The 20,980-nt window shown below is 34.7% G+C and overlaps 2 protein-coding genes across 2 annotated transcripts in view; one reads left to right on the top strand and one right to left on the bottom strand.

Annotated features, from left to right (window-relative positions):
• Window positions 1–706, top strand: part of LOC141831083 (uncharacterized) — a 3,041-nt gene extending 2,335 nt beyond the window's left edge. The window contains exon 4 of the mRNA XM_074718521.1: window positions 682–706. Coding sequence (XP_074574622.1) covers window positions 682–706 — 25 coding nt within the window. The remainder of the gene's footprint in view (window positions 1–681) is intronic.
• A 3,902-nt stretch (window positions 707–4,608) lies between these two features.
• The window catches only part of LOC141830840 (mediator of RNA polymerase II transcription subunit 33A-like), a 54,583-nt gene continuing 38,211 nt past the window's right edge, over window positions 4,609–20,980 (bottom strand). Inside the window, exons 11-12 of the mRNA XM_074718285.1 lie at window positions 18,243–18,449; window positions 4,609–6,048 (exon numbers count right to left, since the gene is read on the bottom strand). Of these exons, the coding sequence (XP_074574386.1) occupies window positions 4,955–6,048; window positions 18,243–18,449 (1,301 nt within the window). The 3' untranslated portion in view covers window positions 4,609–4,954. The remainder of the gene's footprint in view (window positions 6,049–18,242; window positions 18,450–20,980) is intronic.

Below are 20,980 nucleotides of genomic sequence, written 5' to 3'. Positions count from 1 at the left end.
CCCGAAGCTGGTTTCAACCGGAACAATAGATCTTTTATATCAATCTGGATTTTTAGAAATTTAGAATAAATGAAGATATTTATGTGGTTGAGAAGATAATGTTTGTAGAATAGATGATTCTAATTTTCTTACTTATATATAGGCTAGTTTGTAACGGTTAATTTATAACGACTAGTTTGTAATGATTATATTATAATGATTATTTTGTAACGACTACTTTTTAACAACTTGCTTATTAAATTCATATAATTGCTAGCATTGAATGATATTAATAATTTGAAAGTGAATTATATAAATGTTGTAGTACCCATAAGAATTATGAAATTCTTATAAAGGACCTCGTATTATAGTTTATAAAAAATTCATTCACCATCGAACAAACTTATAGTAATATGATTTTAGTCGCATCCAAATTCTTAGCACAGTTTCAGTGGTCGATGCTTGTTGTAGTAATCATCGATACGTTCCAAAAATTTTGATCTTTTTTATCATTACCAATGACTATGTCGGTGCTGATAGTGGCCCATGACTTCACAAGAACCACATCTTTACTAGGAGACCAAATTGTTCATTTCGAGTCATCTATCTCCAGTTCATAATCATGCTCTATGTGTGATGAGTGTGGTAGCCACTAAGTTCTTGGAATAGATGATGGTGTTATGGGTTCTTTGTCGTTGACAGATGCATCGACACTAGCCCTTCTTGATTAGTTTGAAGGCATGACTGATGGTTGAAGAGAAAAAATATGTATGACAGAACTGACATTCCAAATTGGTCATCGGTGGCCCATCAATCTTAGGGTGAATATATACAAAATGGAGTTGGGGCGACATTACTCGGATTTGTCAAAAAATTTTAAAAATTGAAGAAATTTGGAGGATATTATGGAACATATAAAATATTTTAAAATTTTAGAGGGTATTACATGTGAGAGAAAAATTAAGAATACTGAACATTTGGATAAATATGTATATTTTGAGATGATGTATTTTCTTTCACATTTGGAGAATTCAAAAGATACGTAAAAGAGGTACTAAAATTTGCATCCATATCGAATAAAAATAAAAATATTGAATGAAAGGAATAAGAAAGAAGAAGTAGAAAGTGGTAGTGACATGGCAAGTCTCGAATGATCTGACATGGCAAAAAGAGGTCAACAATCGGTCCAAAGTGGCATCCGACCTAGCATATACAAGGTCAAAGGGCAAATCATGACTCGAGCTTGGCCACACAATTAGGTAAGCTCGGCCCCACGCTTAAGTGAGCTCGGTCACATGCTTAGGTCAGCTCGGCCACACGTGTAGGTAAGCTCGAAACCACGCTCAAGTGAGCTCCGTCACATGCTCAAGTTAGCTCGGCCACACATTTAGGTGAGCTCGACCCCATGCTCAGATGAGCTCGACCACACATATAGGTGAGCTCTGCCACACGCCCAGGTGAGTTCAACTATGCATTCAGGTCAGTTCGGTCATATGCTCAGTTCAGCCCGACCACACATATAGACGAGCTCAACCACACGCTCAGTTCTGATGGGAACCTAAAATTCTGTTCCGTTGAATTCTTGCCGGACAAAAATTTTCTGGAAATGGAATCTTATCAAGTAGCCCTCATATTCGATCAACTAGGTGCTTGATCGATGCATTAAGATCATTGGGCTCTTGTGTTTGGTATTCAGGATCCATATTTAAGAAGATGAATAAGTATTGAGTTCATTACATTGACATCTTCAAATAATGGAAACACATCTTCAAGGTTATTATACTCATTGAAGATCACTGGCTGATCCATGTATCTTCAAACATTTGTTTCAAACTCTGCATATGACATCCTCAATACTAACAGCTTTTTCTTTCAAATCGTATCTATAATTTATACTCTCTTCAATACTCACCACAATACTAGCCAAATTAGAAGATGGCATCTTCCTACTATTGGTATTTATGTTTGATGTACTATCACCGAGTCGATTTTTTTTTTGAATCAATCGATTCCATCTTACGTGAGAGCCTTCGTCAAAAAAATGAATCCCTACATTGATGTAACCATAAAATATAATCACTTCTATTAAATATGTGAATATTTTTATAACACACTAGTTAAGTGAAAGAAATCAATAGATCATCACATATTCCTAAATTTATAATTACGTATTTCAAAATTTAACATTTCACAAATAAACAGCTTTAAGCTCGTAACCACATAATTTATTGATTGATTAAGGGTATTGTCAATAAAACTTTGAAGACAAAAAGGCAGATAATAAAGTTCAGATGCATAGCATTAACAACACAAGATAATCGATATTTTACTAAACCACGTTGGCAAAGTTCCATATAATGTTAATCTATACATCATATTAATTCATTTATAGATTAGTAGAAGAAAACTTACATGTTATTCACAAGATTTATCAGAACGTAAAACTTTGTCTATACTACAATTTCAACTATCACTGCTACTGTAATTAGTTTTTCTATAATGGCAAAAAAAATATTAGGCATATTACAAACCAAGCTACAATATTGGTAAAGGCAATTTAAAATGTTACCATCGCTTACGCGGTTTACAGATTATCTAAAATGTTGGTTGACAGAATTTAACGAGTACTTTAAATTTTTGAAGCTAACATTACAGTTGCTTACACCCAACGACCAATATCTCGCTTGAACCCTACTCTAATACAATAACAAAGACCTGAAAAAATCATTGCCTAGAGTGAGGTTTTGTAAGTTTTAACTTTGTGATCAAGAGGGAAGTGTGTGGTCGGGAGCAACTACCTCTTGAAGACTATCGAAGACATAAATTGCATTGTTCACCATAGAAGAAGCTGCATTGGAGTTATGTTTATTAGGTTTTCTCTTATTGGCTTTTCCACGTACAATAAATTGAAAAGCTCACCGAATATGCAACTCCACCAGAATGACAATTTTAATCTATGTTATGTTCCCCATTTTCTCTAACAAGATGCACTGTTCGCTAGAAAAATATTCAACATTGGCCAGATGTTTGCCAGATTATCTCTGTTCGACTTTTTTGCACAGTAGAAGATCATCGTTTGTCGAAAAATAAGTTGCAATGTTTGTCAGCCGTCGCCTTTGGTTCGGACAAAGGTCAATTTCTTCAAAAAAAGACGCAAACGCGATTCAAAGTGGTGTTTGCTTCAGACGATCAGGTGACCATGCATGTGATTTTTGGAAAAGATAAAATGGAAAATGAACCCACGCAAGACTATGCAATTTGGACAATTCCAAAACCACCTATGCAATTGGAGTAAATTGGGAAATTTTTGTAAAAACTTCTCTCCAGATTTTGAGGTGAGCAATTGTTAATTGACATTGACAAAAGGAAATAAATTACAGTGGAATTAAATAATTAAGGCACAGTATTAATTACAAGAGGTTGTTAGCTGACAGTAACAAAAGGCGAGAGTGAATACTCAACTGTTTGACGAGAGTGAAATCATATTTTATTGGATTATTATTATTATTATTATTATTATTTACTAATCCTGCCCAAGATATTTGGATAAGGTTTATTATTATTATTATTATTATTATTATTATTATTATTATACCAGGAGGTATATTTTATATTAGATTAATTTACAAAATGATGCATTTGATTTTCAAAATGTCTCCGTTCAGTCTGCTTACCCTGAGATGCTACTGCTCAACCAACAATTGATCAGGATCATTTTAAACTAAGTGATTGAAGTTTATAAATGTTTTTTATTCATATATCAAATGAAGATGGTAGCACTATTGCATTCATAGTATTTTCATAAGTTTGTTTTTGTTCTTCTTTTTTTATTTTACGCCTCATATTGATTGGTCTTTAAGCATTTTTGGTTTAAATTTTTTGACAGTTACCAATTGATTGGAATAATGAATTATAAGTCAACAACCCTAATCAGTAACAAGGATTTAAAGTTCTTTTATTTAATAACGAATTATAAGTCAATAACCCTAATAATAAATAATAAGTCAATAACCCTAATCTGTTACTTCTTTTATATAAGAAAAATAATACGCTATATGAAAATGTAGCATGAAAGTACAACATAACACACCCTATTACATGGATGTGGGATCCATTACATGGATGTGAAATCCACTACATGGAGCGTATTGTATTATATTTTCATGCTACATTTTTCATATAGTATATCATTGCTCTTTATATAATTAGTAACCGGGATTTAAAGTTCTATTCATTTTTGTCGCGCCACTAATGTGGTGCTTAATGATAAAGTATTTAAAGGAGCAATAAAAAGATCAAGATTTTTTTTCAAAATTGATCCTTAAATGATACATAAATTATAATTTAAATTTATCTGATAAATATTCTACATCCAAGATTAATCGAGTCAAATTTGACCATCTAAATTATCACAAAAAAAAATCTATTTCTTTTCCAAGATATAAGTAAAGATATGTTTATGATATCATGAATTTACAAGTATAGGCTAATCCAAGGTTCCAGAAGTATCTCTGATGAATAAAAACACTTGAGAATTTTGAGCCTTTCCCCCAAAAGCCTAGGACTGGCGCTGCACTATACAAATACTGAAAATTGAATATTGTAATTTTTCGTAACATGTTTCTGCTAGTAAAATAGTTTTTTTTTTCTTTTAAAATACAGTGTCAGATACAACGTTAAGTGGTCTTATTGTGAGAATATTCAGCTCGCAGTCATTTAAATCTCTTTTGGCCATATAATTTATTTTAAACATTTATGTAGGGAATTTCTATAACCATTGACGCCTTTAAGAGAGCCCTGCGAGGCCAACACCACCATCACTGATACGGTGGCAGCCACCTTTGCCAGCTGCAGGAACCCACACTTCCAAACGCCTTGCTTGTGATTGGCAGACCATCTCCAAACATGATGTTTTCAACCACAAGCAATCTGCTAGCTACCTAAATATACACAAACTACCAACGACTGTCGAACTTTACGACATCCATTCCACCACCGCCGCCATGGATGAAGGGCCGCCTCTCTCTAGTAGTGATACAGCCAAGTCGCACTCATGCCACCCCCTCAAGCCGCTGGCTAACTTCTGCAGGGTCTCCTGCTTCAGTCCTCCCACCCATGCCGGTGCAAACTTCACCAGCAAGCCGACGAAGCAAGATACATATGCCTTCCATGTAGCTGGATCACAACCAAGAATTATGTTGCCTTCCACTGCTCCAGCGACGAAGTCCATGTGGATACCGATAACCCTCGTTCGCCTTGACGAGTACACCGATGTGTACGTTGGGGATGTGTTCCCATTTCCCCAAACAAAGGATCCACATAAGATTAGCATATAGGCCATAGCGTACCCTTGTAGAATGTTAGATACTGGTCCGGCGCCACCGAATTTTTCCTCGCTAGTTGATAGAAGCAGGGTTGGCAGTGTCTCTTCGTACAATATCTGAACCATCTGCACCCCACCTGCAATGCACAACAGGCTAGCCCCTAGAGTTGCCACTTGTTGTACTCCTGAGGCAGCAGCAGCCAGTGATGTGCGACCTGATTTCAGACAAGCGGGACCACCAGAGGCCCATTCGTTTGCTAGTTTGTGTGCCCACTCGATAACCAGCTTGAAAATCACCTCATTAACAAAATGGGTATCATGAAAGTTCCGACACGTCCGAAGGTATAGAAAACCAGGAGGAACTGGTAGCCTAGCACCTTCATCAGACATGAACTGTCCTAAGAGTCCATTAACTCCTCGATTGGCTATAATGTGAGAATCTCCAGAAACTGATGGACCCAGAAATGATGTGAAGCAGCTTCTGATCAGCTGTGCAACAGCCTCTTTTTCCCTTGAGAAGGGAGAACGTGAGCATGAGAGGACAATAAAGTCGTGCCACCTTCGCACTTTTTGGGCCCATAAGGCTCCTATGATGGACATGCTTGGCCAGGTGCAACCTGTTGCACAGTTCTCAAGGGCCTGACCAACAACTCCATGAATGTAGTCCACACTCTTGTCGAGCTTTAAGGTTATTGTTAAGCTTACTAGAGCAGCCATTGGTAATGGAAGCATCGGCGGCATCCCACCTGACAGAAACCATAACGTTACTATTGATTGCATTCATAAACATTTGCACTAATAGACTTCTGTTTAAACAAAAGAAAAAATATGCAGTTTTGAAAGACTAGAAAATTCTTATGTAGACCAATCTGAAAGACAGCTATAATAAGAAGGCTGTAATATGAAAGACAAAAGGATCATTAAAATATGCAGTTTAAACAAAAGGATCACCACTTGTTTCTTTATTTGATTGTAGTGTTGATGTTACACTTCTTAAAGTCATTAGGAGATCATCATTTGTGGCGACTATGTCGTTTAGCATTCAATATTCACATCTTACAGTGATTATATCAACATAATGTAGATACATAGGTGTCTCTTAATTTCCCCTTTTACTTTGTCAAATGAGCAGTAGATATTGTCCATTTGCAGCTTCTTATCAATGTCGACCTTGCAAAGAACAAGGTATGATATCTCTACTTTCGAATGTGTAATGCAGTTGCAAAATCTAAAACTTTGTCTCCCAATCTTCAATAGTGATAGCTTAATAGTGTTAGAGTGTCCAGTCTTTCTAGTTCTTAGAAGTGAACATGAACCAAATGAAAGTATAAAGAAAATTTGTTCAACAATTGCCATATTTTGACTATATCCTTCACTATATCATGTTTACTAGTGTCCTCCATCATCGAATAGATGCAATAGCACATGGTGTCCAAAACAATGTTGGATGTTTGCTCCAACAACTCCTCGGCCTTCTTAAAGTTAACACCATCGTCTATCACTAGACTATATGTTTTACACCTATCTCTAAGTACACTATCTATAGACTATAATTTTTCTATCCTGCGCTCCTTACCCCGCGCTCCTCGTCCGCGACAACCCGACCCCTCGCCGCTGCCGCTTCGCCGTCCGGCCACCGCCAGCCGCCGCGTCACACCCGATAAACGTGCAACTCGCCGGCGCACATCCCCACACCGGATTCCGGCCGGATAGTGGCCAGAATCCAGCGAATTCGGCCACGATTTGGCCGGAATCGGCTGCCAGTGCCAAGCTGCCAATTCCAGCCGAATTCGCCGGATTCCGGCCACTTTCCGACCGGAATCCGGCGCCGGGCTGTGCGCCGGCGAGCTGCGTGTCCATCAGGCGTGATGCGGCGACCGGCGATGGTCGGACGGCGATGCGGCTGGAGCAGGGCTGGGTCGGGTGGGAGTGCACAGGAGCGTACGAGAATGGACCGCAGGATAGCAAAATTCCTATATATATATATCAGCAATTGCATCAATAGATTTATAAAATATTATCTCTCTATTTTATGGTATTTGATATGAATGTAGAAATGTTCAACACATTTGCCAAATTGAAATTAATTAAATTCATGTTTAATGTTTAATTATATGTATATATACCTATAGTTTCTTATTTGAGTTTTCTTAGTTTACTTTTTATATTCATTTATTTTATTTTATTTTTATTCATTTAAGATTTGAGCCAAACAAGATGAAATATGTAGGTTGACATGGGATTACCCCATCATATACTTTTTATAATATAACTAACATGTTTAAAATATAAAGTTGTAGACACAACCCATATTTTTATCTTGGAATATTGTATTGTATTGCTTAGCCTCTATTATTGAGCTTTATATTTCTACAGTTAAAAAAAAGGCATGTCACAAATAGAAAAACCAGTTGGGAAATCAAGTTGAGAATGGATTGACAAAACAGCTCGCAACTAGATTTGGGAAGTATAATCATGAAACAAATCTACCAGCTTGGAAATGGGAGCTCTCTTTAAAATTCACTTACAATTTTTAAGTTATCCTTTCTATTCACAAAATTTGATTGTGTTAAAACTGATGATAGCTCACCATGATCCAAAATAATTAATCACGTAGTGAGGCCACAGCATGTATTTCAAGGTCTAAGACATCCTTGAAATTGGTGATATATATCTAATGAAGTGCTCTTTCACAAGGCTTATTGAACCATATGGCACTGATATCATGTTGGTACTGACACCATGCTTAGCTTTGTGAAACTACAACCCGATCCAAAGTCATTAACAAGTTAGTAGGAGACTCTTCTCTTTTCCACATGCCTTTTCACTAGGCTACTAGACTTCAATACTACGTTAAAATTTATGAAAGTTGATTCCATAGTAGAAATGGTTAACCACTTCAGTGGAAGGCACACAATGTAGTTAGCCAAAAACAACCTTGAATTGGAGATGCGTAGCTAAGTAGACTCATTGTTTTAAAGAAAAAAAAAAGAATATGTTTTTAGAACATTTTAGTTTTAGATTTTTTTGTAAGATACGAGAAATTTGGACTTAATTATAAATAATTTAGCCCTAATTGGTTGACAAGGATTAAGGGGGTCAACTATTACCTCTAATAATGGTCATTAGAGGCTTGATTAGTATTGGATTGGATTTTAATTTGGGTTTAATAAGCCCAACTAAATCCAGCCCAATAAGCCCCATTTAAATCCCGCCCAATAAAGCTCAATTAAATTTAGCCCACTTAACTTAGCCATTAAGGTTAAAGGATTCGAGTTGTGATTTAAACCCGTTAGGAATTCTTTAAACCCACGACCCCGTCTTCTTCTCCCGAGCTCGCGAAAACACGATTCTTCTCCTCTTTTCTCTCGATCGGTGATCGCGTTCAATCGGAGCTGGCCAGACGTCGTAGTGGAGCACTGGTGACCAGAAGCTCCAGCCGTGAGACCCATCTCATCAGGAGTAGTTGAGGGCTATCGGGCGGCGGCGATCGGCTCAAAGAGACGAAGGAGCTCGGGTCTGAAAAATCTTGATCGGTAAGAATTTGATTCCTAATTTAGTGGATTTCGTTGGATTTTTTCGGATTTCTGAGATTGCTGTGCTCCACAACTTGATCGGCAGATCGTAGGGGATTTCTTTGAATTCGGCCGAGAGAATGAGAAATCAGATCTTGATCGGAGATTTGCTGGTTTCTAGGGCAACAGAGGTGAGGTTCCTTTCTTGAATCCAATTTAATTCTTGTTCAGTAAGGAATTTATTGGAATTGATCGGGTTTGATGGATCTGTTCTAGTGTTGAGTTTCCGCGTGGTTGATTCGGGAATTCTTGATCTGTTGAGGTATTTTGATCCTGTTGAATGAACTGTTCTAGATTGATTTCGATTCTATTGGGAGTTGTTCTGTTCGTGTTGAGGATAGTGATCGGAATCTTAGATTTTTGTTCGACTGAGATTGTTCAATTTATGGTTGTTGGATCTATGGATCTGTTTCAATGGGTGGTCCGGTGTGACTTTGGTTTTCTGTTGGACATGTTCTGTGTTATTGGTTTCGGTAAGTTTGGGTCTGATCTGCTCGAGATTGTTCGTGATGTTGGGTTGGTTTGGATCCAGATATAACAATTGGATTATGGATCCAATTGGATTATAAGGGATTTATGTTGTGTTTTAGAGTCGACTGAAATTAGGGGATTTATGTTGTTGTAAAATTAAAAATATTATCGTAATTAGTGGGTGTTGTATTTTGTAAATTACAGGACCTTGATTGGTTGATTCCACGATATACGAGGATTATATTTTCTGGGGGTTCTTATTTTGACGATTCGTCATATTAGATGGGTAATCCTTGTATTTGGTCAATACAGAATAAGTTCTTTTCTAGTGCATGTTATCTTTCTATTGTAGTTGGTTGGATATCCTAGTCCTATTCCTGTTTATTCTATATTTGTCCTTGATTCGATTGATCTCATGTGACATCTATTTTGTTGTGTGTTCAGACATTTGGCTATCTATGTTGACTGTTATTGTTTATCTTTGGTTTATGATACCGGTGATCAGTTGAGATCTTATTACTTATGCATGTTGATTTAACATAGTAAATATTGGTTATTGTTGCTTGATCATCACATCATACATGGTGCAATGTGACGACTGTAATCTCCAATGTTGTGGGTCAATCGTCATTGATAGTTGGCCTAATAGTGGCAAGTTATAGAATAGGTGATTAGGAATTCCATATTCATTGAACCATCAAGGGATGGTGGTTGTATGTTCTGTACGCAGCCGAGTCAATGTCCTGTGTCCTGGTCACTGCGGAGGGGTGTACTCAGAAACCAGTATGGGTTACAGGCATTGGCCATAGGATGAGGCTACATATTGATTTGTCACCAGGCTACTTTGTTGTGGTGCTGAATTTATGGCAGTGTGATGTCAGACACCCCCAACGTCATATATACGTGAGTACTGGGGCGAGTGTGGGCAGTTGCATCATGCATGTGTTGTATTGTGTGTTTGATATATATATACTAGACCGTATATACTGCATGGGATGTAAGATGTATACTTGGTTGATGTATCCATGTGACATTGTCATTCATATATTACTGCATTTATGAGAACCATTATAGACTATATGCTATCAGTAAGATTATTGCTGATGTTCCTTTATTTGTAGTTCACTGTTGGTACTGATCACCTGTTGATTACTGTTGTTCATTTATATATCCTTTGCTCTCAAATTTATATTTTTGAGCATGTACTATCTATTTGATTATCCACTGAGTTTGTACTCACTACTCAGACCCTGTGGTTTTGTCTCCCCAAGTAGCAGATAGGAATATTACTTTGAAGCTTGGAGTTCTGCCAAACTGCCTCTATCTCACAGCAAGAAAAGTTATTCTGTTGTTTTACTTCGTATGATTTTCGGATTATATTTGAATGTGTGGATTTTGGATTATATTTGGATCTGTGATCGATATTCGTGGACTTGTGGAGTTTTTGTGAGTATCTGTAGTTTGCACTTACGTTCGTATTTGTGTGGACTTGGATCTTGTTATAATTCCGCTTGTGCAGTTTTCTATTATCGTGGATTTGTGAAGTTTGTCATTGTTTGTTGTGATGCATATCATTATGATTTAAAGTTTTAAAGTTTATACATGGTTAGTATATCATGTGTTGTATTGTTGAGCGGTCGTGTGAGCCTTATTCATATAATTTAGCATTTTAGATACATGTGATGTATTAGTGAATGGTCGTGTGGGCCTATGTTAAACTGTATTCAGGAAAGTTGAATTATTACAAGGGAGATGCTGCCGAAATTTTTCGGATGACCGTCTCCCAGGACGTGATATTTTTTGTCTATAAAAACCCATAAAATGATGTTTTCTAGAAAAAAAAAAAAGTAAGTTAGAAGTATGAGGTCACTAGAAAAGACAAAATCAAGTTACGATCATCATCGAGAGGTGGCATGTAAGTCCCAATAGATGATAAAATAGGAGAAAAATTAAGAGAATGACATGTTCAAACACAGCAAGTAGAATATCTTCAACCATTTCCTCAGGGTTTTAGTGGCCTAAACAATTACCCACCTCCTACTTGGAGACCATAGCAACCACAACAAGTACTTGATTTTAATTCTATAGCATGACAAATTGGCACAATTTGAGTGGAAGGTGTGAGGGGTATATGGGGTTTAAAGAAAACTCAATTACATAAACAAAACTGATTTGAGAGTTGAATATTACATTTGATAAAACCTTGCATCACATTCAATGAAGCGAAAATGTATGCAACTCATTCCAAATAGTTGGAAACATGGTTTCAAGTGTCGATTGATATCAATTAGCAGGTTAAAACATATCGTTTGGGTCACTGACTAATATTGATACTATATCAATATGGGTAAATATCATTATCTCAAATGTGACAACACAAATCTAGTGACCCCATTAGAGCCAGTCATCTAGGTATCATCAAAAATCAGTAAACTAAAAACACTATAAAGTGGAGAAGAAGAGGGAAAGTAACAATTAGAGCACCTACAACAGCAAGAAAGAGTCACACCGAAGTCAGAGAAATCGACACTAGAGTTTGAGAAATCGAAATGCATTTATATACTACACCTATGTCATTTCTAGTTCTAGTTCTGTAAATCCAAATCCAACTCCTAATCCAATTCCTAATGGTCTATTGATAATATTGATGAACATGTTGAGAAATTGGTTTCACAACAGATGTCGTGAGAATATTCTTTATTTTGCATCTTGGAAAATTATAGGGATGGTCTAACTAGGATTCTACAAGAACTTAAACTTCATTTAATGCATGATACTCATTTCGGTAGCAATAAGTAATAAACATTAGTCGAAACACTTATATTTTTGTAGCATTACATTCAATTTTGATTATGTTGAGTTTTCAATTGTTATAAACGTATATTTAAAAGCATTCATTATAAGTGGAAAAAATTATAGGACTAAAACTCATACATTGATTGACATAAGTATTGAAGAGTGTGAAGTGTTGGCATGCTACAGTTTCAAAACTATACCATTTTGGTCATCATGGAATAATTCTTTAAAACTTGTTTGGTTAACTCTACCATAATATGTTGTTTTAACATAGAAAGATCTATATTCAACATCTTAAGGGAGATTACACAATATTTACCAAGCAATCAATATATGTTAGAGCAGTGTTTAAATATCATGTCCTACCGATCAGTACGGACAGAATTTATCGTTCCACCCGTTAATCAACACAACATCAACACCTGCACGAGCATGAGGCCTCGAGGATGCTTGTGGCTTTGTGGCCACATAAGGCTTAGCAGAGGTTCCACGGCCGCGCGAGGCCTTCCTACGAGCACGCGAGGCTTCATGGAGGCCCCACGAACGTGCAAGGCTTTGCGGGAGAAGCCTCACGCAGTCGTTGCGAGACCATAGTCTCACGGTAGCAGGTCAGTGCTAGTTTTTTTTTTCAGTTTTTATTTTTTAAACTGCTAGTTTCTTTTCTTTTTATTTTTTTAAACCATCAATTCTTTTTCCCTTTAATTTTTTCTCCTTTCTTCTCTATTAATTTCTTTTCTTATTCCTTTTCTCCTTAAACACATAGGAAATTTGTTTTTTAAGACATTGGTTCTTTTTCTTTGTTAATTTCTCCCTCCTTCACCTTTCACATAGACAAGCAGAAAAGTTAAGAGAAAAAAAATCTCTTTAAGGGAAAACTATCTTTTTAAGGATATTAAGAATAGAAGAGACGACTTGCTAGAAAAGGAAAAAAATATATAATATAATTCCTAAATATTACTACGATTTAAACTAAATTATTCTAGATATAAATTTAGTTTAATTTTAAACTAATCAAAATAAATTAAATTAAATCAAATTTAAACCTACTTGATCCTAATCATCATGTCTAGACTTTAGTTAACCCTAAATTGACTTTTACTCAATCTTATTTTTTAAAATATTAATTCAATTTAACTTAATTAATTATTTAATTTTTAAAAATTATTTAGAATATAAAATTTTAAATAAGATAAAATATTGTATTTAAAAGATTTTGTATGCTCTAACTTTTGTGATGTCAATAGAGATCGAGAATTAAAGTCATCATATATATATATATATATATATATATATATATACTCAATATATCAATGATCATCCCTTTATCCTTTTACTATATAATAGAAAATTTAACCAATACTTTTGCATATTCTCAATATATAAAATTATATTAATCCATGAATAATTTAAAATTTTCAAATAAATATAACATAATCAATCCTTAAAATTATCAAAAGATATCTAAAGATGTCAAAACCGAAGATCCATCTTCATGACCATTATAAATGTAAGTTCTCAAACTTGATACCTCTATCAAAAAACTTAAAATTGAAGATCAATTTTCATTACCATTGTAAATGCATGTTCTTGGACTTGATGCTTTTACAATAAATTAAAATTAACATTAAAATTTGAACTCAACATTCAACATCTCAAATGTAACCTAATAATAAGCATTTATAACAATCAAATATTAATAAAAATATTTTTAATTAATATATTTTATATTTTAAAAAAATCAAAATTGTATCAGCACAGTATGATGTGATACCGAAACTGTATCGGCACGATACATTACAATACTGAAACTATATCATTCCGATCATAAACCGAAACTCCAATATGACTCAAAATTTTAAAACGTGTTAAAGTTAATAGTTATATGAATATCAAAAAAATATATACATGTTTAGGTCCCACGTAGGATTTTAAATCATTAGGAGTTATACCAAAAGCATATAAATACATGATTTTAATTGTTCTCATATAGATACCGATGAAGAAATATTAGATACCGATGAAAAAAAATATTTCTTAATTTGCTTAGGGCCCTAATCATGGGTTTAATGTAAGGCAATTCCCCCTCCACACACTCTGTTTGTCAACCCATTGAGACTAGCATGGCCAATTTGTTCTCCCTCGTTGATTTTGTGATTGCCATCAACATCATCAATACCAAAGCTTTATTGATGTATTATGTCATGATAGGGTGCTCATCATCTTTATCAACATTTGCATGAAATAGAAGTCAATGATGTCAATGCTCAATACACCAATGTCTACTCTGATACACTACCTAGAACTCCATCATCATTATCACTCAACGTCACTGAGCTGCTCAACCATAAACTCCCCTCAACTCTAGGACGTCCTCTTTAGTCTACTCAACTACAATTCAATGTTGCAACAAGCAAGTTAGATTTCATTAAAACTATAAAGTTGCAAAAGCTCCCCTTGGCCACATCTTATCTTCTTAGATATCCTTTCTCGATGTTGCCTAGCATTTCTAGGTGAACGTTGTTGCATTCGGGCAAACAAAGATTAATTAAATCTAAGGAAATGATGCTCCTCTACTCGTAGCAATAGCCACGTGCTCTGCCCAATGCCTCAATACCAATGCATGTAAAACTCACCTCAACACCAATCAAGTGTCCTATCAGATGAGTGTCTTTCTACACTCCACCCACCCTCATGCAAAGCTAATGACAAGCGATGGCAAATTCAATTCTTATATGGTCTTTGCCCAAATCCTTTGTGCTAGTGCATAAGAATCCCCTTCTAACTCTAATATTATCACAGTCCAAGGTCTTTGAGTTGTGTTGAGTTTAAGTCTCTAAGCAGTGTTGTATCATACTATGCCAATACGATGTCAGTAATTATTTACTTTCAAATAATTCTCATAGTATTTGAAAGCAATAAATTACAAATTATTATAAGAATCTCAACCACCTTGCTCATAGAGTTTATATTATATATCTCATAATCTTTTGATTTCGACAAACAAACTATAAATTTTTAACTTTCATTCTACTTGTTTCCTTTCTTTGACAAAAACATACCACAAATTGTTTCTACTTGTTTCCCTTGTAGGAAGTAGGAAATCACTAACTAAAGAAAGAGTTTTACCATATATGCAATATGTATTCTACATCCGGAAACCAAGCATATGTAAATGTGTGTTCATCAAAATTAATAGTTGCAATAGCAATAGAAGCAATATTATTTTTATAAGTTGAGAATAATCAAAAATAATTATTTGCAATCTTTTTCATCCAAAAGAGTAAAGTGTAACAATTTTTATTTTTTCCTTTTCAAAGTTAAAGGGCAATTCAGTGCACAAAACTTCCGCTAATGTAGAGTCCTAAGGAAGAGTCAAACCACATTGGATCTATTGTACACAACTTTACCCTACACTATAGAGAGATTATTTCCGCGACTAATGACCACTAACAACAACAACTTTATCATTGTACCAAGACTCCCCTTCTTTCATTTTCAAAGATAATGTCAAAAATATATTGTCACCTACTCTACTGAACATTATTACCTAAGTCATTATTACTATTTGAAAAGATACAAAGATTGATATTAATTTAACTTTTCCATATTTTTAATATCAAAATAAAGCTAAATTAAAGAAACTATATTGTTAATAGACAACAATGTCATCTTGGATACATTAATTGTGTAAAGGCTTTATTTACTAAAAAATAATTAAGTTCTTAGTTCAAACTTCACTAAGGCATGTAGTTAACTATTATAACATTCAAAATAGAAAAAGATGACTCAAAGCAAAATCTATGCAATTTACATTGGTTGTTCTAAAAATATAATCTTTGCGTTGGGAACATCACACTCATTTCATTTCATTTAGCATAACCTATAGTTAGTAACACTCTTAAAGATACAAAAAAAAGTTTATAAAAATCTCTATTGAACCTTTAATTATGCTAAAAAAATTTCAATACAAGAATTACTACTTGAATGTAGACAAAATCCCAACGTTTGTTATATATTGTGTCTTGCTTTCGATTAAAGTTGTTACTGCTATTTAATTTTGAATTTTATTGGTTATTTAAGATGAACCAACCATAGTATTAGATTTTAGAAACCCAATTAAAGTATAATTGGGTTATATCATCTTGGTCGAGCAGGTTAAAATTCGAGTTCAATTTGATCATTTAAGGCTGAACCAAACTTATTTTATTTCAAACTGAATTTAGTGGTGTTTTCTAGTTCAAGTGGCTGAGTTTTGGATGAAAATTTTTTTCTCTCCCTCATTGTACTCTCCTTCCTCCCACTTGATCCCTCCCCCTTACTATCCTCTCTCTCTCCCAGTCACTCACTCTTGCATCTTTGCTATCTCACTCCCTCATAGGTGGCATCACCATTGACCTAATCGCGAAGTTGAAGCACTAGATGAAGCCTTTGGTGGGTTCGCTCCTTCCTCCCTTCTCTATCTCTAGTAGGTCATCCTCTCTTCCATCGTGATCTTGCTCTCTCTCCCTCTCATCTCTCGCAAGTTGACTTCTTCAACAGTAGTGTGCCATGCTCACCACGCTGTCGTTATCAATGTTTGTGTCGATATTGACGTTGTGCTTATCTTGATACTAGTGCAAAATGATAAATCTTTATTACTTTGACTGGCATGTCTCAAGATTTTAATCCATGTCCTGGTCTCCTTTGCTAGACTATGGTGTCTCACCTTGTTTAGTGGGCAAATTTATTATTTGTTATTCCAACAACTTTCTCCTCTCAAAGTCAATGTCAAAATTTCAATTTACTAGACACCTTTTTCTTCACAGGAAATTTCTCGTTCTTTTACGCACCAGCACAGCAGCGGCACCAGCAATTCCGGCAAGGAGACGCCTCCGGAGGCGTCGCCCGGGCCCGGCGCCACCCGGGCCCGACGATGCCACCGGAGGCGTCGCGCGGGCCCGGCAACGCCTCCGCGCGCCGGCCGCGCACGACCAAGGCGCTGCAGTCGCCACACACAATTTTTGTTTGTTTTTAACTTAGGGGTTTAATTGAGATTTTAATAATCAATTCCTAGCTATAGTTGGGGATAATTTAAATAGACTTTATTAAAATCTATAAAATTATCTTATTATTTAAAAAAAAATATTTTATTTTTTATTATCAAATATTTAGATTAAATTTTTTATTTTAATTAATATATTTTATATTTTAAAAATACCAAAACTATACCGGCACAGTACGATACGGTACTGAAACTGTATCATTCCGATCCGAGACCGAAACCTCGGCACGGCTCGATATTTTAAACCTTGCTCTAATCTCACTTTGTCATTGTTATCACACAATTGATTCATTCGTCTTTATTCCAAGTATATGTCAAAGCATCACTAACTCTTCTCTTTGATATTTTCTCATCTCTTGAAGTAATATCAATTTTTACTTGGTCGCTTTCAATATTTAACACATCAGAAAATGGATGTTAGACTAACCCCTTTTTCTCTAATCCTCACAAGTTGTTGGTTCATATTCGGAACATCAGTACCATGGGGTATCTTCAACTATAGAGGGAGTTAACGAAGATTTATCAACTCCTTAGAAGATCTTATGAAGTCAAAGTCTTATTCAAAGACTGCCCCCAACTTTGGCCTAGAGAATTCCACTTTCTAGTATCTAAACCATTGTAGCAGTTTTTTATCATCATCTTCATAGGGTATCTTATCATTTTTTTCCTATTTGAGGAACTTTTTATATATTGTCTAACAAGCTAGATATCTACAACAATCTATGCCATATATGAGGTGAGTGTAGTTTAGTCCCATATTGGTATTATGATGTGGTTAGATATCTACAACAATCTATGCCATACATGAGGTGAGTGTAGTTTAGTCCCATATTGGTATTATGATGTGTCATGTCAAAGTCATAAATATGACTGTAGAATTCTCTTTTAATCGAAACAATAGATTTTTTTCCATCAATTAAATCTTTGGTTTTTCAAAGATGTAGGCCAACAAAAATGAAAGAAAATGGTAGAAACAGCACAACTAGCACTGACAAATCAGACCAATAACAAAATTGAGACAGTGAGAATCACCAAAGAACTAGAACAGAATTCATACGTGGATAACAACTGTTGATATGGACCCCAACAGAGGCAAGGATTTCTTTTATTTCAGACTCCATCGAGAGAAGAGTTGGAGAAGGGCTGGGCCAGTCAGTTCCATTCAATGAAACAGGTTTCCATATTCCCCTAGTAATCTCAGCAGAAAAATAACTAATTATAGCAGCAATAGAAGCTGGCAGGAAATCCATAAGATCTCTCAAACCTATAGAAATTTTACATTCGTTATACTAAAATAGAGATGAAATAATAAAAATGTTATGTGACTGCTATTTGGGTTTAAAACATAGTGCAACGTTAATGCTTATTATGAGAAATACAGTACGGTGTCTAAAATGCAAGTTCTCTTTTTATGGTATACAGGCTACTTTTATGACTGAAATAACACAAGTTTCATCTAAAAGCCACCTAAGAACCTAATCACATGTATATACTGTCTCATGCTCTAGATGGCACCCTTATACTCAAGGTGTCACTCTAGGTAGCTGTGACAGAAAATATTGAAATGAAAATCAAAAAATGGAGATGTATACTGTCAGAATTAATCACATTCAAAATACATCACACTTAGGTACTTATCCTCATTTAATTTCTTAGAGATGTAATCTTTCACGGTTTGAGATAACATAGGTAGGATGGGGACATGATTCCAATTTGATATAGAGATGAATGCTAATCACAAAAGAATTGTTGCATTCTTCCATGACGGCAACATTTCAAGTATCGAAACTAAGCTAGTTTTTTTTTTTTTTTTTCAATTTGATGACTAGCAGCAAGGAGCAGATAGGTGTTGCATATATTTCGACCAATAGAGAGCAAAGCCAAGGCATGTGAATATAAATGGTAGAGATATAGAATCTAAAAACCAGGTTAAAGAAAGAGTATTACAGGCAAGTCGAAAAAGAATACAGGTATTTGCACATTCTTTTAAATAAATTCATTACTAGTTTTATCAGTAATGAGGATGGAGTTTGTTTACATATTTTAATCATGTTTTTATAAATGACCAACTGGCCTAGGTTGCATGTTGCCTAGGCATTTACAGTACATACCAAATCACATATAGCATATGCAATTGACTTTAATATACAGGACCAGGCGGCCTAGGTTGACACATGCAGTTCATGTGGTCTTATATGTTGTCATATAAGCATAGGGATAACAAACTAAAAGTGTGGCTCATTGACAGTTTAATAGAAAGAAATAATTGCTAACTATTACTTGCCCTAGTCTAATCTCATAATAAAATGATATTTGTCACCTCAAAAAATTAGTCCTTGTGATAGTGAAACACTTCTACAAAGGGAGTTTTTCTTGGTGTGGTAACTTGTAGAGGTTAATTTAAACACTAATTGTGCATGCATTTAATGTATGCATTTTAAACATGATATGCTCCACATTGTTGTTTGATATTGACTATTATATTGCATGCCTATATTTTTTTTACATGGAAATGTTCATTAGATAGCCTCATTAATATACTTTGCCACACATTTGTTAAGCATTTTTATCAGCAGAATTTTTTTTATAATTACAGAAATAATTAAGGTCATATATTAGATATTTATTATATTTTGGATGTATAGGGTGTTGTAAGTGTATTTGAGAATAATTCAATTGAATTAGGGTTATTTGAATTAGGCACTCACATTGGGTTCCAATTGAGTCTAATTGGTTTTTAAAGTTGTAGTTAAGCGCAGAACATATTAATATTGATTGCGTTCAAGTTGATCAAGTTAGGGTTGAACTCCAATTAAGTTTGAATTAAATTGGGGTCCTGAATTCACTTTGGGTAGCAGTCATGCTCTCAAATAGGATTTAGTTGAAGTTGATTTCAAATTTGATGATTTAGGCCTTGATAAATTAAATCCTGCCCATGGTGAATAAACTCTACCATGGTTAGTCCCAAGCTTGGATAAAAGAGGAGGATTGTGTTAGATTTCTAGCCAACATCAAACAAATGCAAATGTTATGTATGGATGCATCAAACTATTATGTTAATGCTCAACAAAGACCGATACATCTCCATAAAAACTTAGGTATAGTGTTATACAGGATAAGAAGAGACCTTATAAAAATACCAACCGTCTTAGATTTGAAAAATTGGAACGTAGGAACATTCACTGGCAAAGCAATGTAGGTAATAAATACGATGTTTAGGAGAAGAATTAATGTTTTGTACTTCCAAAAGACAAAATAAGTAAGGGAGAAAGGAAAGATAAAGAGAACTCAGATTTTAAATTATGATACATAGGAAAACAATAAAACGAGAAATGGAGTAGGTATTATTATAGAAAATTCATTAAGGGGTGAAGTAATAGTAGATAGGAAGGGATATAAGATTATAACTTTCAAATTGTGGTAGCAAAATAAACTTTTAATCTAATTAACATATATATCCCTCAAGTAGGATTAGATAAAGACATCAAATATAAGTTTTGCGAAGACTAGATAAGATAGTACAAAAAATTCTCACAAACAATATAAGAGTAAGAAATGAGAAATATGATAGAATACATAGGGGATATGATTTTAGACAAAGAAATGAAAAAAAAAAGTTATATTGGACTTTCTAATAACATATAAATTTATAATAGCTAATACTTTTTTTAAAAAGAGAAAATAACACTTGATTATATTTAAAAGTGAGAATAATAAATCATACATTTACTTTCTTATGGTCAAAAAGAGAGAAAAATTATGTAGAGATTGTAAGATCATCTTGGAGAAACCCTA

This window comes from Curcuma longa, chromosome 6 (assembly GCF_044706935.1).
Source record: "Curcuma longa cultivar G26 ecotype Majalengka, Jawa Barat chromosome 6, ITB_CL_G26_1.1, whole genome shotgun sequence".
Taxonomy (NCBI): Eukaryota; Viridiplantae; Streptophyta; class Magnoliopsida; order Zingiberales; family Zingiberaceae; genus Curcuma; species Curcuma longa.
This window is presented reverse-complemented; position numbering and strand designations above follow the sequence as displayed.